The 24,791-nt window shown below is 37.7% G+C and overlaps 1 protein-coding gene across 2 annotated transcripts in view; it reads right to left on the bottom strand.

Moving 5' to 3' along the window:
- The window catches only part of LOC111156879 (mitogen-activated protein kinase kinase kinase 1), a 79,232-nt gene that overhangs the window by 28,413 nt on the left and 26,028 nt on the right, over positions 1 to 24,791 (bottom strand). For both annotated transcript variants that reach the window (XM_022518007.1, XM_022518008.1), the window contains exons 2-3: positions 5,872 to 6,022; positions 2,149 to 2,349 (exon numbers count right to left, since the gene is read on the bottom strand). In XM_022518007.1, coding sequence (XP_022373715.1) covers positions 2,149 to 2,349; positions 5,872 to 6,022 — 352 coding nt within the window. The remainder of the gene's footprint in view (positions 1 to 2,148; positions 2,350 to 5,871; positions 6,023 to 24,791) is intronic.

Below are 24,791 nucleotides of genomic sequence, written 5' to 3'. Positions count from 1 at the left end.
ATATGCTCACAGATGTGTAAAATGCCATATGCATAAAAAGTATGTTTGCAGGACTGTTTTTTTTTTAGTAATGAAAACAAGGAATATACATGTCCATTAATTAGTATGCAGTTATTAAATAAAGTATGATCTATCCAGATAGTGAAATGCTAAACTTGGTGTTAAAAAGAACAAGAGGTAATTTTGACTAACATATATCCTAAAGTGGGGGAGTGAAGAAGAAATGCAATTCTGTATATACTTGTGGTAGACTTTTATACTTTGATGTCCCCTATAAACCATACCTCCCTGTATTTACACTCTTGTGTAGTCCCCCACCACACTGATTCTGGATATGCAACTAGCATGTAACTACCTTTGGGCAATAAGGCATTAGGAAACAAGGCAGTTTGATAAAAGCTTCCACACTGGACTTGCCCTCTTGATACACTTTTTTTTTTTTTTTGGTCTTATAGTTCCAGAGGCTAGAAGTCCAAGAACAGGTGTGTCAGCAGGGTTTCCTCTGAGGACAGAGAATCTGTTCCATGCTCTCTCCTAGTCTGCAAAACTTGGTGTTGCAACCTAACTTCCATGCTATGAGGAAGAGATGCCAACAGCCTCCAACTGTTCTGGTATCCCAGCTGAAGCACCAGACACACGAGTGAGGAAGCATCTTGGATATTCCAGCTTCAGCAGATACCATGAGGAACAGACATAAGTCATTCTTGCTGAGCCCTGCCTAATTTACATGAGCAAAAACAAGACTGTTCTTGTTTTAAGTTTAAAAATAATGGCTTGGGGGTGCTTGGGTGGTTCAGTGGGTTAAAGCCTCTGCCTTCAGCTCAGGTCATGATCTCAGGGTCCTAGGATCGAGCCCCGCATCGGGCTCTCTGCTCAGCAGGGAGCCTGCTTCCTCCTCTCTCTGCCTGCCTCTCTGCCTACTTGTGATCTCTGTCTGTCAAGTAAATAAATAAAATCTTTAAAAAATAAATAAATAAAAATAATGGCTCATTTAAAGATGTGTCAACATAGAGCCAATAAATACTGTTAGGTAGTTTGGACTTTAATGTAAAAAAATTTACTTAAAATTTACTTTTGGAAGGATTTATATGCTGACCAGAGGAAAACCAGATTCCCCCCTGTGGTCATGATCTTAGTCATTCTACCACCCACTCATTTGCTCTTTGCTCTTCAAGTTCAGAAAGTAAATTTTAACTTGCATTTCTGCCACTAGAAGTCTTTCTCTCTCTCTCAGAAAGTTAGCACCTACATTTTGCAAATCTCTCTAATGTCTGATTTAATATAGAAGACAGCTGGATTCTCATCCATACTTCTGCACTGAGTCTGCTGTGATAATGACGTTTTGGTTAAAGTACATGAAGAAAATGTGGCTTCACTAATATATGCAGCTGGAAAAGGTATTTTAAAAGACTCTTCCAATAATTATGAACACTCTTCTTTGATACTAGTCCCAAGACTGTGATATGAAATCTGAAACCACATCAACAAACTTTTCCTACTGTTACACATGAAAATCCAGATGGTCTATCTTTCACAATTTGAATGGATCATTTACCTAAGGATGATTTTGTTTCATCATGCATTGGTCATTAAGAAAATACTGGTTCACCAAGTTATACAGATTTCCTAAATGTTTACGCATTTCGTTGTGCAATACATTAAAAAAAAGGTCACATTTGGAAACATCACCAATCTTGTTAGAAAATTCAAGTACTGGGAAACTGTCAAGTTTATAGTGGTGGATATGAGTTTCCCAAAATTCTAAACTCCTGGTGAAAAAACACTTCAATTTTCTTTCTTGAAGTTCCTTCCTTCACTTAACTTGTCTTAAGGAAAATGTCTGCCAAAAATACCCCGATTCCTGTTGTCATAGCCCTAATTTAGGTGAATGCATCAGCTTTACCCACCACTGTAAATGTTTATGCAGTTAAAGAGGCAAGTGAGATCTTAGTTTTATTACAAAATTTGTTTTGATCTAATGGATCCACAGAAAAGGTCTCAGGACCTGTGCTCTTCCCCCAACCAAGGGTCTGTGGACTACACTTGGAGAAATGTTGCTGTAACAGATGGCTAGCCAATCTTTTCTGTGTTATAAATGTATCAAAAAAATTATAGAAACTTAATATACTTGTTGAAACATTAACTTACAGGCACTGGGGAAACTCTTTTTCTCCGAACTCCTGGAGATTCCGACTTCACTGAGCGACCCGATGGGGAGCTGCCAGGAGAAGGACTACGTCGGCCTTTGGGAGCGGGTGACGTGGTGCTCGCCTGGCCCTCTCCTTGTGACTCAGTTGCCAAGTTATGAATTTCAGAACCATCTCCTTTAATAGGGATTGGTTTTACCACCTAAATTAAAATTCCAATATTCTGATTACTTAACAATATAAAAAACTAAGTAAATTTAAACACAACAGACCAAAAAATGAACTCAAGTTTTCATTACACAATGTTATACAAATATAACAATTTATCAACTTTTATTTAGTATTACTTCAAACAATAAATGTTAAGACTATTTTTACCCACAGATTTCATTCATTTAAGCTTTATCACTAGTTAAAATGTTACATATAATTTTAGAATTTAGTATTATCTGTTATTATGTCCCCTAAATCACTTAACACTCAAAATCAATAATCATAGGTTAGTAAACAAACGTGAAAAATAAGCACTTTTACCTTCTACAGTTAATTTATTCAACTAGATTCAAGGAGATGTTTTCTTTTTCATTTCTATTGAGAAAATGCAGGATCTTGAAAACAATAATGGGCATAATTTAAATGCCCAAATAGTTTGATTAATATAAAACCATTTTGCCTTTTTTTATACAGTGTTTTATTACAGTAGTTTAGACATGTATTTCAAAATCATCAAAGGAAACTACACATTTAAAAAGCAATGTCTCAAGTAGAAAGGCTTGCAAGACCTGTTGTTTCTCAACAGACCTAATCTACCTCTGACCAGAAGGCCAAACCCTGTAACCTTAGCCAATCTTCCCTGCCTTTCTCCCACTACTGTTTTATTCTACTAGCCTGCTGATGTGCCTACCAAACATGACTAACCTGTCATCTTCCTGTACTCTCCCTGCTAATCACATCTCCAGCCTGTAGCACACCAGGCAGCATACCTTCACCTGGTAAAAACTCCCATCTTTTTTTTTTTTTTTTTTTTTAAGATTTTATTTTATTTAATAGAGGAGACACAGCCAGAGACGGAACACAAGCAGGGAGAGTGGGAGAGGTAGAAGCAAACTCCCCTCTGAGCAGGGAGCCCAATGTGGGACTCGATCCCGGGACCCTGGGATCATGACCCAAGCCGAAGGCAGATGTGTAACAACTGAGCCACCCGGGCATCCCAAAACTCCCATCTTTTAAGGGTCGGTTAAAATCCTACCTTTTACAGATGTGCACTTAACTTTGTCAGCCTGACATTTTTCTTCTAAGTTGTTACTGTTCTCTGCCCACTCTACACATTTGGCATACAGTCACATACTGTTCTGTGATATTTCATGCCTTTATTTTTAAGTTCCATTTTCATAATTGGAGATATTTATACCTCACATTTTAAGAAGGACCTGATTTAAACTACATAAACGTAGTAAAAACAAACAAAAGCAGAGTCTCCAAGTAGACTATAAACTTTTTTTTTTTTTAAAGATTTTTATTTATTTATTTGACAGAGAGAGAGATCACAAGTAGGCAGAGAGGCAGGCAGAGAGAGAAGGGGAAGCAGGCTCCCTGCTGAGCATAGAGCCCAATGTGGGGCTCGATGCGGGGCTCGATCCCAGGACCCTGAGATCATGACCTGAGCCAAAGGCAGAGGCTTAACACACTGAGCCACCCAGGCGCCCCGGCTATAAACTTCTTAAGGTTAATATCAAATCTGTAAACTGTGAGATGTAGGGTAGCATAACTGAATTTAAGGACTGTAAGTCATATGTCTTATTCCATACATCTCTTCCCTCTTTACCTCTGTCCTATACACAGATAATGTACTCAGGAATTTGATGGAAAGGGGACAGTGAGAAAAAACAGCCTTAGATAACTGATTGTCCTTAGTTTATATGTCATAAAGGATTGGCTTTTTTGGCTTTTCAAAAAAGTTGTTTCTGCTTTATGGTATTCTCAAAAGATCTGGACTCTCCATCAACACAAGGAGCTCCAGAAAGCACATTCAAACTTCAGATGGATTTAAACTACTCAAAGATTCTTTATATTAATTGGGTAGAAATTTACCCCTTCTATAAGATGTTTTCAACAGAACTTTCTCTTTTCTAAGATGAATCCCCGATTTCTTCATTTGCATCCTCTGACATGATTACTGCAACAGTGAGGGGTTCTCACCATACTACTTCATATGAAAAACAAATCAAAGGAATGTGGAAGCTTAGCTGGAAAGGAAAGGACTCATGGGTAGTATGGTAGCTTAGCATAAAAGCTGGTATATAAAGGAACAATTAAATATATTCTATATTAGCTCCATGGGTTAGCACCCTTGGGTAGAGTGTGCAAGACAGAACACAGCTCAGTGATGAGGGAAGTCTGTATGGCTACTGAGCATTAGAAACATGGCTAATGTGGCTGAGGAACAAAATTTTTACTTATTTATATTTAACTAATTTATATTTATTTATTTTATCTTATTTTTTTTAAAGATTTTATTTATTTGACAGACAAGCAGGCAGAGAGGCAGGCAGAGAGAGAGAGAGAGGAGAAAGTAGGCTCCCCGCTAAGCAGAGAGCCCGATGCGGGGCTCGATCCCAGGACCCTGGAATCACGACCTGAGCTGAAGGCAGAGGCTTTAGCCCACTGAGTCACCCAGGCACCCCTAACTAATTTATATTTAAATTTAAACTAAATAGGCAAGTGGGGGACACCTGGGTGGCTCAGCTGGTTAAGCATCCAACTCTTGATTTCAGCTCAGGTATGATCTCAGAGTTGTGATATTGAGCCCCATGTTGGGCTCTGCACTGGGCATAAAGCCTGTGTAAGATTCTCTCTCCCTCTCCCTCTGCTCCTCCCACCTCCTCTCTAATCCTCTCTTAAAAAAAAAAAAAAAAAGGGCAAGTGGGATGAATGTAGGGCTAGATGATCATACAGCTAGAAGGTTTCAATTGTCAAATAAGTAGCTTGCCCAGTAACTTTTATGATTATACCCACCATCCCTTTGCCCTCCCCCAAATCTAATAAATCTTGTCTTTACTTACAAAGAACAAACAAAAAGCAAATAAAAACCTGCTGATACAAACTGATACTGGAAAACTTAAAAATCAAGATCTACTTTTTTTATAAGAAAGATGAACACATTTCAAAGTATTTGTATACTTTAAAAGAAAATAACCATGGCAAAGGATAGAGAATGCCTTTTTTTCCTAATCCTAGCTAGCTAAGTTTTCTTTCCCCAAACCCTGGACATCTTTTAAATTTACCTCAAACCCCATGAATCTATTCAGACTTTTTGCTTTCCTGAATGATTTCTGGGACTCAGATCTTTGGATCCTACCTCGGAGAAAGAATATCAAAATAAAATGTGGAAAAAAAAAAAAAAAAAAAAAAAAAAAGCTTTTTTTTTTCCCGAAGTGCAATAGAAGTCTCTACTAAAAGGTTTTAGATACTGACAGTAGGGGGCAGTGTTGCTTTAAGCATTACCTCCCCAACCCAACCAGCTTAGTTTAACAGTTTAAGGTGTTTAGTGAGCATAGTTCTAGGTATATTTTGTTCCAAGTGGCTAGAATATCAAGCAAATGAAACGACTGTATTTAAAAATCAAGAAGAAAAAAAAGCTTACAAGAGGATCTATTTATGCTTCATTTCCCACTTCCTGCTGCTATGCTTTCTTCCTTACATCAGGTAACTCACAGCCACTTACCACAGGGCCTCTCCTGTTTCTCCTTTCCAGCCACTCATGCTTCCAGGCTGGCATACAGGTTGCCTTCAGTTTCTCCCTGATCATTCGTTCTTCTGGGCGATCGTCCATCTTGTGCAAGCCCTTGAGAGTTTCTTTACTCTCCATCTCACGACTGAAATGGAGGGAGAAACAAGAATGAGATTAATATATAAAAAATAATTTCCAAGAACAAATAGAATTTTATACCTTCATTGGACATGTAGCTAAAAAGGTAACTGCTAACCCACCCCCCCCAATGATTTAAGCCAAGTATGAAAGTATCACTGTGAATCATATATACTCTTGTTCAATGTCACATGATAATGTGAGTTTAATAATGCCTTTTAAAAAAGAAAGGTTCTATTTAGAAGGTACTGACAACTAACAATATTAATGCAGTCCTTGTTCCCAGGTAGTTAACAAAATGGATCCCAAGACATTAAGTGTGGCATTAACGAACACATTCATGAACACTGCATTGTTTCCAGTTGCACCACTCTCACATCCTAAAGTATTTAACAGAGATTTAGAAGAGTATTTTACTACTCTAGGATTTCCAGTAATTTAAGGATTTCCAATAATTTATTCTAGCATTTTCCAATAATTTAAGTCTTTATAGACTGAATCTGGTGGATATGCTCATTTTATGAAAAACAATAAATATTTAATAAGCTAACTGTAACCTAACCCATCTTCTGTGATCCCACAATATTTGTCCAAAGCCTAAGTGATTAAATTTGTATTCTCCCAACAATAATTCCATATCAAAGCATTGGGGATACTCTGTAAATAAAAAGTAAAAATTGGTACAAACATCCGACCTTTACTCCATAATATAGTGTGGAGTTATCAGAACAAAATAATCTGGAAGCTAGTAACTTTTGAGAACTAATTTACAAAGCCTAAATGGTAAAGCACCTGCTAATTTCTTTCTTTCTTTCTTTTTTTTTTTTTTAAAGATTTTATTTATTCCTTAGAGAAAGAGAATGAGCACAAGCAGGGGGAGCACAGCACAGGGAGAGGGAGAAGCAGTCTCTCTGCCTGGCAGAGAGCCCAATGTGGGGCTTGATCATGACCTGAGCTGAAGGCTTAACCAACTGAGACACCCAGGCACCCCATCATCTGCTAATTTCAGATACACTTATATCCACATGAGGATATATATATCAAATGCAAAACACATATGCATGGATTTTAAAACCTGATTCATAAGGAAAGAGTTAAAGCATTTGTGCTCTGGAAGAAGTAACAACTTAGGGGCGCCTGGGTGGCTCAGTGGGTTGAGCTGCTGCCTTCAGCTCAGGTCATGATCTCAGGGTCCTGGGATCGAGCCCCGCATTGGGCTCTCTGCTCAGCGGGGAGCCTGCTTCCTCCTCTCTCTCTGCCTGCCTCTCTGCCTGCTTGTGATCTCTGTCAGATAAATAAATAAAATCTTAAAAAAAAAAAAGAAGTAACAACTTAAAAAATACTAAGCTAATTTCAGTAACTATTTTGGATATTCTATAAAGTTACAGAACAGTTGTGTGTTTTTTTTACAGATTGGAAAAGGAAATACTCAAGGAAATACCACAGACGATAACTGCAAGCTTACTAAAAAGTCAAATGCAAACTCCTCTAGGAATTTTCCAGCTAATTACAAACATAGAGCATCAGTATCTCCAGAGAACCAGCAAAAAAACCTTACTAAAAATTAAATATGCACTAGAAAGGAAATGGTTAATTGGTTTTCCTGAAGCATCAATTCTGTGAGGGCAGTGGAAATCAACAAGTTAAATACTCCTGCATAGAGAGACTGGTCTAGTTTTAGGAATGTAGAGGGCACAAAACATTTGAAACTTGCAAGTGGGCATTAAGAGCATATAGTAGAATATTTCCACCACAAAGGTCTAAGAAAACTCCTGAATAGAAAGTGCCTATATGTAAAGAAAAAAGGTAAAGAATGGACGGAAGGAGATTCTTTTATCTGCTTAGAAGTGCCTGGCTCTTTTTCCTGCTCTGAATGTATAAAATGTAACTTTTTGGGTGTCTAAGAGGAAGAGTAGAGAGAGGAGAGGAGTGGGAAAAGACGAGAGGGTAGGAAGGGAAGGGGAAAGGGAGAAGGAAAGAAGAGAATGGGAGAGGAGGAGTTGGGCGAGGGAGGGCAAAGGAAGGACAAGAAGGCAGGGAGAGTAGAGAAATGTTTTCCCAAAATTTCATCCTGTTCAGTTACTACTTACCCAGGGAAGCTTGGATTTACAGGGAACCCAATTTATGGGCTGACTGCATACCAAAAATTCACTTACAACTCTCTGGTTTGAAAAGCACACACTTTCCCCTCCAGTAACTATGTTGCAAGGCGTGGCTAGGTTCCCAGGCTAGTTCTCAAAAAATAAGACACACTGCAGAAGCACAGTGCATTTTCACCCCAGAAGCTCCTGCACTCATGGACAAAGGAGCTTATCTTCCCTTTGGTCCTAAATGTCTCTCCTCCCCCAAATTTGTTTTATGAGTATCTCTTCTCCATTCTGTATTTTCAGTGTCTCTCTCCCTGGCACGCACCCAAACATGAAGAAGACTCTCCCTGTCTAAACAAATCTTATTGAATGATGTGGCCTCCTTAAAGCTGGCATGATTTGCCTCTTTTCTTTACGCTTGTTTGAAAATACTGTAATCACTTAAACCAATTTCTTAATAAATAATAGGGGATATGCATACTAGTGCCTCAATTTGTACATTCATACAGGATTATTTCTTCACAACAAATGCTGTGAAATGGAATTGCTGGGTCAAATAGTACACAAACTAAGATTTTTGGCGATACTGGCATATTATCTGCAAGAAAATTTATCTTCTACTCCAAACCCCCAGGTCAAATTGCCAACTTAGCTGGTCTGTACTAAGAACAGACTCCTAAGGAGGCTTCTTCACTTTGAATCTTACTCCAATCCAGGCTTTACAGAGCAGCCAGGGTTACTTCCTCTATTAAAACCCTCCAGGCATCCCTCTGGGTTGGACTAAAATTCAAAATGTTTAACAGGTCCTATGTGGCCATGCATCATTTGGTCTTACCTCAACTGAAGTAACCTAGACCTCCACCTGGCTCCTTGTGTTTCTTTCACTGCCTGAAAAACTCCAACATCTCTCCTGCTCAAGACTTTTGCACAGACTGCTTCTTGTCTACTTTTCACTTTGTTCATTTCTACTGACTTTTTAACTTTTCTTCTATACCTCAGAGATGGTCTCAATCTCAGTTAGGAATCTGGAGTTCCATTCCTTCACACCATTGTACTTTTCCTTTAAAGTGCTCACTGCAATTTGCAAACTTATTTCCCCACCATAAACTATAAATTCCATGAAGGCAGGGGCCAGTGTTTTATCCATCATTCTATATCCAACAACTAACAATGTCTGGCTTATGATAGGTTTCAAAGCATATATTAAATGAATGCTCATTTATTAACATCTTTGGCAGCCCTAAGGACCTTCCTAGTTTTAAAATTTGGGCGGGGGTCGGGGTGCTGGGTGGCTAAGTTGATTAAGCGACTGCCTTCAGCTCAGGTCACGATCCCTGAGTCCTGGGATCAAGTCCCACATCAGGCTCCCAGCTCCACAGGGAGTCAGCTTCTCCCTCTGACCTTCTCCCCTCTCATGCTCTCTCTCTCTCTCAAATAAATAAAATCTTAAAAAAATTATTTCTTAAAAATTTTATTTATTTGACAGAGAGAGAAAGAGCACAAGCAGGCTTCCCACTGAGCAAGGAGCATGATGTGGGACTTAATCCTAGGATCCTGGGATCATGACCTGAGCTGAAGGCAGTCACTTAACCAACTGAGCCACCCAGTACCTCCCTAGTTTTAAAATTTAATGACTACTCCTGTTAATCTTTCTATAGTTTTGTATTTAATACTACATTTGTAATTTAGATTTTATTCATTGGAGCAATTTTTGTTGCTCCTAAATTAATCTGCAAATATAAACCAAAAATTTATTTCTAATGTTTTAATAATCATATATTATTCAAAAATGTATATTTTTTTGCATTTTAGTATCTGCGAAATCTGAATACTTCTTACAATTACATGTTGTAACTTATGGTAGGGTTTATATAAGATAATGGTTCAATTTATACTCAATGGGATCTTAGATTCAATGAAATATACAGTGAATCCTGTCTACTTGCTAGAAAAAAGTCATGTGTGTATGATATAGCAGTCATGTAACTTCTTATTCAATTAATATTATAGCCGTAACAGGAAACATTTTTTTTTTAAAACACAAACTAATCTAAACAGATAGTTACTAAATCACTAGGAGATTAGAGGGGCTCTAATTCAATTTAGTTAAACAACATGAGTGTTTTAGAGAGTTATTTTTGCATTAGTACCTACAACCAATACCTGTTATTTTACGTAAAGTAACAGCTTGTACATTTCTGACCCTTTGACAAAACAAACATACATATTTTGGGAAACTACTTTGAAGACTTTAAAAATAAATGAAATTTTAGCTAGACAAATATGAGAAACTTAAAGATTGTTACAAATTAAACTTTATCCTCCTTTCCTGTTTATTTAGGAAACATGTTTCTTGCTTTTTTTTGGATCTAAACATCATCAGAGTGAATCTTTGATCAACCTAGAGCTTCAAAGAACCTTCTTCCTCTGACGTTAGGCTTCTTGTTCTGATCCCTTTCTAGACTTACAGAATTTACCTGCTAACAAATGAGATGGTTCAATGGTCCCTTCTTAATGAAGCCACTTGGTCCTCTGCCTGACCACCTGTGGTAGCAAGTACTGTTAACTGGACTGTCATTCTTACAGCTCTCCTCTCCCTGAACTTCTACGAGGTGATTTTTTCCCCAGTTCTGCTTCTAACTCTCTGACTGACCTCACTGGTATCATATACCAGACCCTCTTCCTGGAGCCCCTTAAACACGAGCCACCACTTCTCAAAGCACTTAAATACTCTTCTTAAAACATACCAAGGTATTTCATACCTCTCTGGTACTGCAGATGATTTTTTTTCTTGACAAAATGACCCTATCATCTTACATGTCTTCAGTAATTTCAATAATTTCCTACTATCCTACTATCCTTTCCTATTATCATTCTATAGCAGTTGCCACTCCCTCCCCACTGAGTTAATATTAATTATAATACATTATAAAATTCAATATTAGTTTAAGTATCTGCTTCCCTCACCACATTGGAAGCTTTCCTGGGACAGGTTACAATATCTTACTTATTTTTCTATCATCAGTAGCAAATGTCCTTGACAGGCCACAAAACGCACCTGAACCCAAGCCAGAGGGTCTATCCAGCAACAGACACCTCCCCCTTTCAACGGTGGTGCCTGATGCTTGGGAATACCGTGCTTATACATCTGAACCCATCCTGCACTCCACAGTTGGCCGGCGCAAGAATGTGCCCTGGTCCAAAGACCCTCTATACTGGATGGTACTGTACATTTTAACCAGATCTGCCCACTATGGGTATGTGGCTGTAAGATACAAAGATTGTGTCACTGCAGGAAGAATGGCACTGAAATAGAGAAAAAGAGCAAAGTAGTTCAGTAGGAACAATAAGACAAAAATAAAGAAGAAAGAGAAATTAGAAGATGTGGTTGGCAATAGAAGTAAGGGAAAAAGCAATTCAAATAAACTTAAGAGGTGTACCTGGGTCCCACGATATGCTGTTACATGATCAGAGCTACTTTTAAACTTCCCTGGGTGGGGGCACCTGGGTGGCTCAGTGGGTTAAGGCCTCTGCCTTCGGCTTAGGTCATGATCCCAGGGTCCTGGGATCGAGCCCCATATCGGACTCTCTGCTCAGAGGGGAGACTGCTTCCTCCTCTTTCTCTGCCTGCCTCTCTGCCTACTTGTGATTTCTGTCTGTCAAATAAATTTAAAAAAAAAAAATCTTAATAAAAAAAAAAACCAAAAAACCTTTGAGGCTCATTTATTAAAAAACAAAACAAAAAACAAAACAAAACAAAAAACAAACTTCCCTGGGTGCTGAATAACCAATTCTCCAGAGGTCACATGTATGCACTGCAATGGAGGAAACTTCATGGATCCATTTTACATTGCACTGAAATAAACCCTATTATGTCTCTCTTCCCACCATCCCCAAAGAGCTTGACTACAGCACTAACACAGCTTCTGGCACACAGAAGACACTAGAAAAACACTCAGAAATAGAATTCTACCAAGTTAATTATGATTTTTAAAAGGTATTTCTTAAATGGTTCATCTTTAGCATGGAAGTATGTATGTCAGTCAACAACTAGTGATATGGAGAAATAACTGCCAGACTTATGTCATAATAGAAAAAATTAATGTTACATGCCAGGCAAGGTGTTAAGTGCTTTATAGGTATTTACATGTACTTCACCCTCCCAATAACCCTATGAGGTAGTTACCATCTGAGGCTTGGAGGCGCTCACTTACATGCCTGGGGTCACACAGTGTATAAGGAGCAGGAGCAGGATTCAAACCCTGGTCAACCTGACTCTTGACTGCTATGGCAGGTCACCGTCAACTCTGATTTTGTTTTTACAATGACTCAACATCAGATATCTGTGCTGTTTACCTACCTGATGAGAATACAAAGTTTAAACAAGTATTTACAATGGTGACTATTTTAAGAATTAAAGAAGCACGTTCTCTTCATTAATAAAACACTTCACTGTAATAAGAGTATGTAATGATACATGAAACCTTCCTGGAAAGTAATGGGAGTTTAACTTTAGTAGATATATAAACACTTCCAGAACAGTTCACATTATAGATAACTTTATTTTGAAAGAAACTTAATTCTTTCACTGTCTAAGAACTCTGAAGGAACTCTGGAAAATACACTGGACTGTCTAGAGTAGGTAAAATTCAGAACCACCCAACTGAGGTCCACTTGGCCACGGGAAGAGGAGAACAAGCGAGGAACTATCTTCCAAGACAAAAACTAGTCTGTTGTGGGACCCTTAAAATTTGAGTTTCCAGGTAAAAGTCAAGAGAAGGAATGACTTATTTAAGAATGGGCAGAGTGTGTGGTGAACCATAAGGCTAACAACAGAGGCTAACAATCGCTTACCATGGACAGGGCACTGTGCTAACAGCTCCACATGGGTCACCTCAGTCAATTCTCATGACTTGGGACTTTTACCGTCCCATTGGCAGATAAGAAAAAAACAAGGAGGTTAACTTGTTTCTAAGGTGATAAGGTCTGTATGTGAAAAATACAGGATATAAACCCAGATAAGAATGATTCCATAGTCTTTTTTTTTTTTTTAAGATTTTATTTATTTGACAGAGAGAGAGATCACAAGTAGGCAGAGGAAGAGAGGGAAGCAGGCTCCCGGCCGAGCAGAGAGCCTGATGCTGATGCGGGGCTCGATCCCAGGACCCTGAGATCATGACCTGAGCCGAAGGCAAAGGCTTAACCCACTGAGCCACCCAGGCGCCCCCGATTCCACAGTCTTTTATATCCTGCAGGTCAAAAGGAAAATGAGTATTTACAAATGCTGACCAAGATCTGAGTCCAAAATATCCATAAAAACTCTATTTTCCCATAAGATAATTTCTCGAGTATAGGCTTTTCTGGGCAGCAAGAATGAAATAAAATCAATGGTCAGTCCAACCCTTCCACTTTTGTAATACAACAATTATGACATATCTAATTTTACATATGAAATAATAGTATATAAAATGGCTCACGTGTATATGATAATTAGTCCCCAAAGACTTTATTACAACTTGTGCTTGGTACTATTTGACTCTGAGAACTAATGATGGCACAATTCCTATTTATTTACAATGAGAAAGAGGAATTGCTTTTTCCCCCCCATAAAGAGTAACCATCTTCTCTTTAGCACAACAAAGGACTACTGATTTCTTAATATGGGTATGGCCATGGATAATCAGTTTTATAATATGTGGAATCTCTATCAGAAGTTTTTATGGGGAGGGAGCTATTTCTAGTATTGTACAAATCTTCCTATTTAGTCCTTTGAGGGATATAGGCACAGACTCTCACCCTCAAAAAGCCCACGTATTGGTTAACAACATCAAAGGTAAAATAGTATGGAGGCCAAATAACAAAGAAATAATATAACTTATTGTCAGCAATTATTATTACAAGTAGTTTAATACCACCTTAGTGATTTTGATTGATTCTATTTATAAATTATTCCAAATTATCTGTATGTACTAAAATTCCATTTATCTGATCTCATGTTAAAATGGTACCTCATCTGAGCTTTAGATTAAATTATTCAGTAAAAATTACAAAATTCTGAAAAGTTGAACATGGGATAGAAACGTGAAGAGTATATATGAAATTAGACAAAATGAAACCAATAGAATATATTAATGGGTAATCATACTGCAAGTGCTTGTTTACTAGCTGACTTAGGCCAACATAGACAAGGAAAGTGCAAGTGCTTTGAAGGGGCCTTTCCCCTGGCATGTCATGTAGCTACCAATAGAGCACCCAGAGCAACAGATCCCATGGGCTCCATGAATAATTGCTGATTCAGAGTCAGAAGTAGCTGGTTATCATTTCTAATAAATATCTGGGAAATAACACTGTGCAGATGTAGTATCTAGGAGACACACACAGCCTATTTAGCCCATAACTTCTATCACAAATTAGTGTTTCTGGGACATAAAAACAATTTCAAAGAGAACACAAAGAATATTCAAAAGGTTTTCTGACTTCTAAATCAGTAATTTGTAAAATATTAGCTTAACAATCATTATGCAAATGACTTTACAAAAAGCAGAGAGCTACTAAACAGTATCAAAGCATCAAAGCATTAAAAAAAAAGATTTATATATTTTGGGGTTGGGGGGGGGAGGCAGAAGGAGAGAGAGTCTTAAGCAGACTCTGTGCTGAGTGCAGAGCCTGACACAGGGTTTGATCTCACAACCCTGAGATCACGACCTGAGCCAAAACCAAGAGCTGGACACTTAACTGACTGTGCCACCGAGGCGCCCCAGTATCAAAGCATTCGTAAAGATAGCAAAAGCACATGGAATTTCTTTTGGCAGTCAATTACCTATTATCTTATCTATGGAGTAAACTACATGCCTCAAAGGCTCCTTTTAGAGAATTCAAGTGAATCAAAAAGAAAGTATATTTTGGGATACCTGGTTGGCCTACTCAGTGGAACATGGGACTCTTGACCTTGGGGTTGCAATTTCGAGCCCTACGATGGGTATAGAGATTACTTAAAAATAGAAGATTTTTATTTACTTAAGAGAGACACAGCAGAGAGGGAACACAAACAGGGAATATGGGAGAGGGAGAAGCAGGCTTCCCGTGGAGCAGGGAGCCAGATATGGGGCTCAATCCCAGGACCCTGGGATTGTGACCTGAGCTAAAGGCAGACACTTAATAACTAAGCCACCCAGGCACCCCCAAAAATAAAATCTTAAAAAAAAAAGTGTATTTTAACTACATAGCTCTATGTTATATGTTCTTATATATGTGATAAATATGTATGGATATATTTAAAGAAATTGATATTCTACAGAATACTGAATAAATTCTAATGGATTGATAAGTCAGTTATCACTGGTAATTATAACTGTTTTAAAGTCAGACATCATTAAAAAGGTTTTGAAATGTACATAACATATTGTAATTACCAACTAGGGCAATATCATGATGAATGGGGGATAAATTGTTAAGTGAAGAAAGAAAAGATTTTAGGTTTTCTTTTATGAACTTTTTAATTTAATTCTACTCAAAACTGTTTTATGATTAAAAGGCACCTTTCTTGATCACAAATACCCATAACAATCTTCAAATAAGAGTTTGATAAAAAATTGCTTTGCAGGAAAAGTAAATCTTGTGTAATTAACACACAAGCCTTTTGGATGGACTTCAGTAGCTTCCAAAGTGACTGACATGCTGAAGGTAAACACCAAGGTTAGACTTTCAGGTAGATAGGTTTATACACGAGTAAACATCATCAAACTGAAGGGGTGTGTTTCCTGTGCCTAAGAACTATGTAAACCAAGAACAAGATACAGTGAAAAATAGTGTTCAAAATCACTCTTAAAGGGGCGCCTGAGTGGCTCAGGTCATGAGCCCAAGGTCCTGGGATAGGCCCTGCACTGGGCTCCCTGCTGGGCGGGAAGCCTGCTTTTTCTCTCCCATTCCCCCTGCTTGTGTTCCTACTCTCCCTCTCTCTGTCAGATAAATAAATAAAATCTTAAAAAAAAAAAAAATCACTCTTAACACTTGCCTAGTCCCAGGGAGAATATAAAGCAGCAATGCAAAAACTTGGCTAAGAAGTTTCCTTGGTACATCCGTGTATCTCAGAAATGTAATGGCATATTAAAAACTACCAAACATTCAAGTTAATGAATTTACCACAAACAGATCAGTCTAATATGCAGTACTGCTGACATCACAGGGTATGGGACTGTGATACTCTATCCAAATCTGGAAAAAAAATTGCTGTTCCTTCTAAATGTGCTGACAAGATTAATGTGAAAATCAACAAATTTACATTAAGTGAAAATAATTATATATACTTTATCAAGCCAGAGGATATTTAAGAATAATCACATGTATTGACAAGTGTGTAAACTGGTCAAGAAAATGTCTACAAAAGAAGTTAAAACCTGCCAGGAGGCAAAAAGAATTTTAAGAAAATAAAATTTAAATTTTATTTAGAAAATAAATTTTTATATTTATTAAAAATAAATATACTTTATATTATAAATTTATAATTTATACAATATAAAATATATAAATATAAATTTTATATTATAAAATTATATTATTTATACAAAATTTTATATTATAAAATAATAAATAAGATAATAAAGAACTTAAAGAAAATCTAAAGGAAATAAGGCGGCAAGCCAAGTTAGTAATCAAATTAAGTTAGGAAAAAAATCCTACAAAATTAGCAATATGACATCAGAAAATATGTTCATAAAAAAGCACCCAAAGAGAAAAAGCAGAGACAGTGAAGGCAGACATCTTTTCAAGATAACACCCCTTATATACCGGCATAAAAGAACAAATCACACTACAGTTAAACACATGCTTTCAGTTCTATAATGACTTGACTTCAGCAAAATTCACTGACTCATCACAAATTATGAACTAAAATGAAATGGTAGTATTTATGGTAGACAAGTGAAAACTGTAAAAATGGTCAGAAGTGAACAGAAATGACTTTTGTGGTTTTCTAAGATTGATCAACTCACAAAATATATGAAAATCTTACTGACAGAACACCAACAAATGCTCTTCTTCTAACAATGATGGAGAAAACAAATGGACCAAAAAGTTAACTAGCTGCCAGTGGAATGTTTACTATGTATTTTTTGAATATACTTTTTTTGCTCATCAAAGTAATGGCCTTTGTAACAATATTCCTAAATACTACTGTCCTGCCACCCATTTTCCAGAGAAAGACTCACAGTATTCTCATCTTTGCATCCACAAACTTGGGACAGCTACCAAGTTTAGTGTAAACTAGTTTCTCAGAGCCAGTGTTTACAAAGGGAGTTTAAGATCAATATGGTCCCATTTCTTATTTGTTCCTTTCCAACAAAAACCCATGAAAGCTTCAAATACTTTTAATCTTGAAGCTTTGTATTCTTTTGATATTCACTGCTAAAAATTCCACTGTTTATTCCTTCCTTTGTGTGTCCTTGATACTTGACGAAGAACTTTTAGAAACCTTTGAAAAAAATGGGATGTATGAGCATCCTCTTCCTTAATTGTTGAACATAGATCAGTAAGCAAGGAAAAGGATGCTAATATTTTATAGTATTTGGCTAAATGTGTATTTCCTTTCAAGAATTCCCCTTTTGTGCTACATAACAAATCTAGGGTTGGGAATGTCTAAATGACAAGTGATGCATAAGTATAGTGAGCTTTTACAATACATTAGAGAAGCAGATTGGAACTCCCTATACCACCACTGTGAGACAGTTTTCAGCAAAGCACTGTGTGTCCTGTCCTCCATCTACTACATAGTTCATGGTACAAAGCAGGTAAGGGGACAGGGGGTTGTTGGAAGGGATGGCTATTCCTTCACCATTTTGCTTTTCATGGAGAAGATTCCAAATCAATGTTATATGGAAGCTCGGCTGTATGCTTTTCTTTGGAACCTTCTCCAGTGGGTATGCAACTGCATTTTTACTATGTCAATTGTTTTTCAAAAACCATGGCAGCTTAGTTTGAGTATTCTTTTAAGAGATCAAATGAATAAGGCTAATAATTAGGAAATTGATCTGTTATTGCACATATTCCCTTCTTTTAAGAAAAGTAGGTTTACAGTTAAAATCAGAATATTTTGAGTGAATACCATCGATGTTAATAAAAACCCTTGGGCTGTTTTTAGTGTTCCCAGATTAATGGAGAAGAGAGTATAGCACTGGATTACAGCACAAAGCCCTCTTACAGCTTTTGCTAGAAGAATGATTTCTTTCAAATGCCGCAGAACAGCTGATACTATTTCTATAGTACTTCCTTCTAGTTGGTGGAAAGGCATGTTAACTGGGATGCTCAGAATGAGGAAGAATGACTTCCTGACAAATGCTGCTTTTCTTCTTTATGCTTTTAATACTAGAAAACCACTCTGTTCAATGAATGTTGGCACGTCTACTACATGGAAGCTCTGGGCTAGGCAAGAGACATAGAAATACAAAGTGGGAAAAACAGAAGATAAGTAAGATAGGATCTCTATCCCTCCAGGTGCTTAGTCTAGCACAACAGAGAAAATATGATGCCATCTCTGCTATAATGAAGTATTTTAATATATCATAAATAGTTGCAAGGATGGAGTGGATATCCATCCTTAATTTTATCTAGGGGAGTCCTGGGGAGATCCACAGAGGAGGTCATACCTAAATAATCTTAAAGGAAAGAACAGGATTGGCAGGCATGGTGCTGATGAAGGCTGAAAGATTTTCTAGACAAAAGATATAACTTTGGTGAAAACAATGTTCTATAAAATACTAAACAGTGTATGATTCTGCTGTTAGAAAACATGAAATAAAATGAAATTAAACAGGTTATTTAAAAACCTATGTGCTGGGGCACCTGGGTGGCTCAGTGGGTTAAAGCCTCTGCTTTCGGCTCAGGTCATGATCCCAGGGTCCTGGATCGAGCCCCACATCGGGCTCTCTGCTCCAAGGAGAGCCTGCTTCCTCCTCTTTCATCCTGCCTGCCTCTCTTGCCTACTTGTAATCTCTGTCTGTCAAATAAATAAATAAAATCTTAAAAAAAAATAAAAGAAATAAAAACCTATGTGCACTTAATTTTCCAAGGCAGGGGGAAGAAGGTACACAGCATTCCTCATGCTATTGGCACAGAAGTCCCTTTGAGCAGAACGCCTTTGACAGAGTAGTGGTTTTGGGGATATACTATGAGAAATCCGTACTAAATCATCTCTACAGTCCGTTCTGGTTCCAATTAGTATGTCTAAGAAGAATTCAGGGAAGAAACTAATACTGGCTATCTTACTGTCTTAATGTAAGACTTCTCAAGCTATCACAAAATTCAGCATGTTTTTAATGCAACTAAGGCTCTGAAAATTCAAAATATGGGGGAAAAGATTACTTGACAGCCGGTTTCAGAAATGCGTAAATGCGTAAAATGCGTAAAATCACCTGATACAACCCATCTTAAGAGATGGGGATGTCAGACATTCACACTTTGCCTAGTCTATTAGCAGAGGCCAGAGTTTGTCACTAAGATTTGCCCCTTTCTACTCACTCTCTGCCAAGGATTTAGGTCTTGGGTGAAGATGAGACGTCAGCCAAAGGAAAAAGAAAAACAAAAAACTAAAACCAAAAAACCCTGACAAGGCATTTTCTCTCATCTCCACATGACTCGAGTAAAGCCCCAGAATATGAAATAAAATAGGGACCTGGGGCACAGTCTTCACTTCACTGCAAACTCCCAGAGCTCTGGCACAGTGGGAGCACTCTTGTGTCTTTGGCACTGATAGCCGTGTTCCCAGCAGTGACTGGTGGGAAGGCGGTCAGAGCAGAAAGAGCATCAGTACCCGGCAGGAGCAGTGAAACCAATGTGGCCGGAGGAAGCAAAGGCAACAGACAGGGAGGCGGCACTGTCCAGAGATAGCTACAGGGCAACACACCAAATGCATTCACGAGCCATGTCAGACCCACACTGGGGAGTTTAAGAAATACTGCGGGGGGTGGCTTGCTGGGGTGTCTTAAGTACTGATGGGGGCAATAGCCACTCAAACCAGTAAAATCTGGGTTGTACACATAATAAAACCTAAAAGACTTCTTATTCACCAGAGATGACATAATTTGAAGGATATATTTCTAGGATAGGGTAGAAACCTAAGTCATACCACACACCTAATCAAAAAGTATGGCACAGTGATAAGGGGAATGAACTCTGGAGCTAGACTGCCTGCGTTCAAATCCAAGGTCTGACACTATTAGCTATGGCTTTGGCCCAAGGTATTTACCTTCTCTGTACCTCAACTTCCTCAGTGTAAAATGGGGATAAAAATACCTACCACATAGTGTCATTAGTAGGGTTAAATAAGCTAATGTATATGTAGAATGCCTAAAAGGAAGTTAACCTCCCTAATTTCCTCCTATTAATTATATGATCACTTTCCTATGTGCCTTTCACTGTTTTAAGCCCTTTGCATATAGTTTTCATCTAACAGAATTTTAAAGTGAATGAACATGAATGAAGCACTTAAAAAGTGCCAATTACATGAAAGGCACCCAAATAAATTTATCTACTAAAATTACTACTATTATTGTTCATAATAATGATGTTGATTAAAGCTGCACTTTAGGGAGCACCCCCTCTGTACTAGGTACTATGCTAGATGTTGTCCATAGAGTGGCTCTAATTCTCATCACGGCTTCAAGGTGAAACACACCATCCTCATGGTGGGAGCAAAGAAACTCTTACAGAAAGATCAAGTAACTTGACTAAGAATTCATAGTAACTGGATTTCTGAATTTTAAAACTGGGTTTATGTGGCCTCAAAGTCCCATCCTCCTCCTTGCACACTATGTTGATTCGTATTTTCTTTTAATGATATGTTAGTTGAAAAACAGATGAAAATAGCAAAATACAACTATGTTTTTCTAGTTTCAGGAGGTAACTGCTGTACAAGTCTACCAGGTGGTCTGTTCTCTGTGGGGTGCCAGGAGGGAGGCAGGGGGACAAACAACTATTTGTTTAATATTTGTTCCTGTAAAGTACGTACATTCATGTACCCAACTGGAACAAAAATGATAAAATATTAACATTTACTAAATACAGGTGACGTTTTATGGCTGTTCATTATACTATTCTCTAATATTTTCCCTCTGTATTTTTCTGTATGGCCAAAATCTTTAAAAATAAGCACATGGTACAGAACTACTACTCTCTACATTGTGGGAGGCTTCAAGAACCAAAGAATAAAAGGACTGGGGAGTTTGGAGATTCAGTCAAGTCCTAACTGCCATTAACCAGGTATGTGATCGTCAGTAATTCACAACCTTTCTGGAATTCCAAAATTTACCAAATCAGATCAGACTACAAGGCAACTTCAGGGTCATCCAATGTGAACATTATGACTCATTTATTAATTCCACAATTTACATGCTATAGTCCTAAAAGGGAAATATAGTATCAAAAAATATAAACCTCAACATGACTCCTAAACTCCCTTATTTGTTAAATTTGAAGGGTACCTCCTAATAGTTTATTTGTGCAAATTATTCTTTGCCACTCCTACGATTTTGTAGCTCCCAGTATTTTAAACTGTGAGAATCCTTTCTTAACATCACCAGCACCATCATCAGCAAGGTACACATGTGGACCTGCAGACCCTGTGAAAACTTAGGCTAGAAAATACTAAACAGACTCTGTATACTTGATGGTCACTATCATAAAAGCAATAAACCTAAATATGAAAAGGGATGAGTATTATATTAAAAGACTCTCAAAGCTCTCTCAGGGGCACCTGGGTGACTCAGTGGGTTAAGCCTCTGTCTTCGGCTCTGGTCATGATCTCAGCGTCCTGGGATTGAGCCCCACATCGGGCTCTCTGCTCAGCAGGGAGCCTGCTTCCCCCTCTCTCTATCTCCCTACTTCCCCCTCTATCTGCCTGCTTCTCTGCTGACTTGTGATCTCTGTCAAATAAGTAAATAAAAAAAAAAATCTTAAAAAAAAAAAAAAGCTCTCTCAGAAATGTCAAACTGTCAGGACAAACATTCAGAAAGGAGACCACAAAACATGGACTTTTAGGTTGTTTTACATTAAAAACTCTAGTTGTTGTTTTTTTTTTTAATGAATTAACCACAAATTTCTCTTTCTTAAAAGATAAAACCATTTTTGCATATTTAAGTGCTGTAAGTCAAGAAGATGTGAAGTAGTAGCTAGAAATGATAAATGAAGCATGGATACTTTCTGGCCAAGTCTCAGCTGCACTTGTGACAATGGCCAATCTGCATTCTAATTCCCATGGTTCCAGGGCTCTCTGCAGCCACACAGCACCTTTTTGTCATTATCTGGTGTCATAATTTCAGAAATGCTTGATCTGTGTCATAAAAGTGATGGTTTGCTTTTCTAAAACGAAGAAAATCTGGGATATGTTAATATTTAAAGTGTCATTTTGAATTACTAACCTGAAAACCCAAACACTGCTAAAATATTTTCATTTTGTATTATTAAAAATTATGTTTTTTGAGGGGTGCCTGGCAGCTCAGCCTGCTGAGCTCCCAACTCCTGATTTCAGCTCAGAGTATGATTTCAGGGTGGTGGGTTCCAGCCACATGTCATCGAGCTCTGTGCTCAGCAGGGAATCTGCTTTAAGAATCCCTTTCCCTCTCTTTCCTCTGTCCATTCCCCCACCAGCTTGTGAGCTCCCTCTCTCAAATTAAAAAAATATATATATTTTCAGAGAATGCGTGTCATTCATTCAGCCAATTATCATTCCTTACTTATGTAATAAGAGTAGACATCACTACAATTTGCTTTTTTTTTTTTTTTAAGATCTACTCTCTTAGATAAAATTTATTCTTTAAACTGAAAGTGTGACTAACCTTTGGTTAATTACATCTGGTATTTAGGACACAAGCTTGACAGTTTGGATTAGATAGCATAAATATTTTATTTATTTATTTTTTAAAAGATTTTATTTATTTATTTGACAGAGAAACACAGTGAGAGATGGAACACACGCAGCAGGAGTGTGAGAAGAGAGAAGCAGGCTTCCCCCTGAGTAGGGAGCCCAACTCAGGACTTGATCCAAGGATCCTGGGATCACGGCCCCAGAGGAAGGCAGATGCTTAACAACTGAGCCACCCAGGTGCCTCGATATAAACATATTATATGGAACAAATTCTAATGCCCTACACTGTATGTTTTTCTATTTTTCAGTTCAGGATTTTAATACAAAACATCATTCCTCAGTGGGCTGTACTATTAATCTATCTACAACAGCAGGTGTAAATCAATCTGTCATGCAGTCTAGCTGCTCTTGGAAAAAATCACTCTCTACTTACATAGTCCAATAAATAAGCAGAAAAAGCTGCAAATGTTTGATGCCTAGCAATAAATTAAGCCAAAACACCACAAATGTGCCAGTAAACTATAAATAATGTTCATGTAAAACTCTCAAATAAAATCTTTTAATTCTGTTACTGGTGTGTTTGCTAGTGTTCATGTTCTCAATCCTTCACTGATGAGATAACATCTTGTTCATAACTACCAAAAGTACCAAATGGATTACTGTGAAAGAGATATTAGGGTTTCCAACTTGACTTCAGGTATCTCCCCTATAGTCAAGTTGTGATCAAATAATCTCCGTATTATTATTATTATTCTTTAGGTGACTGAGGTCTTCCCACCAGACGCTGAGACCAATGTCATATGTTCCTTACTCCTCTTCAGTTATTCCTTGGAATAATTACTTCCCACCCATTTGCCCATCTATTCCCATTCAATGAGTGTACACATACCCATCTTTTTTTTTTTTTAAATTAACATACAATGTATTATTTGCCCCAGGGGTACAGGTCTGTGAATTGTCAGCCTTACACACTTCACAGCACTCACCATAGAACATACCCTCCCCAATACACATACCCATTTTAAAACAAAAACCTTTGGGCCAGTCAGTACATTCACGGGAAGGTTTTGAAACTTGCAAAGTGCTGAATCATGTTTATGTTATGTTTTCTACAACTGGTTTTGGAGGCACAAACTTCCTCTACGCATACTAGCCACCTTATTTATTTAATCCATTGGATGATGAGATCAGGAGTGAACCTAACTTCTTCGTTCACTGGCTTGGCATAAGCTACCTGTTTGTAGTTAAAAAAAAACAACAACTAAGAATTACAAAGTGAAACAGAACATTCTAGAATGGAATGACAGGGAAGGAAAAAAATCCTCATTCAGTAGGTGGCACTCTTTCCTTTGAAATGTAATTTAGGCGACTATTAATATCAAAGATGTCATCCACCCCCCTACTTTTTTTTTTTTCATTATGTTATGTTAGTCACCATACAGTATCATTAGCTTTTGATGTAGTGTTCTATGATTCATTGTTTGTGTATAACACCCAGTGCTCCATGCCACATGTTCCCTCCTTAATACCCATCACCGGGCTAACCTAACCCCTCAACGCCCTCCCCTCTGAAACCCTCAGTTTGTTTTCTGTAGTCCATAGTCTGTCATTTGTCTCCCCCTCTGATTTTCCCCACTTCATTTTCCCTTCTTTCTCCTAATGTCCTCCATGCTATTCCTTATGTTCCATATATAAGTGAAACCATATGGTAATTGTCTTTCTCTGCTTGACTTATTTCAATTAGCATAATCCCCTCAAGTTCCATCCATGTCAATGCTAATGGTGGGTATTTATCCTTTCTGATGGCTGAGTAATATTCCATTGTATATATGGAC

Source organism: Enhydra lutris, unplaced genomic scaffold (assembly GCF_002288905.1).
Source record: "Enhydra lutris kenyoni isolate GAN:26980312 unplaced genomic scaffold, ASM228890v2 scaffoldscaffold50, whole genome shotgun sequence".
In the NCBI taxonomy this organism is placed as follows: Eukaryota; Metazoa; Chordata; class Mammalia; order Carnivora; family Mustelidae; genus Enhydra; species Enhydra lutris.
The sequence above is the reverse complement of the archived record's forward strand: the minus strand, read 5'-3'. Positions and strand labels throughout refer to the sequence as shown.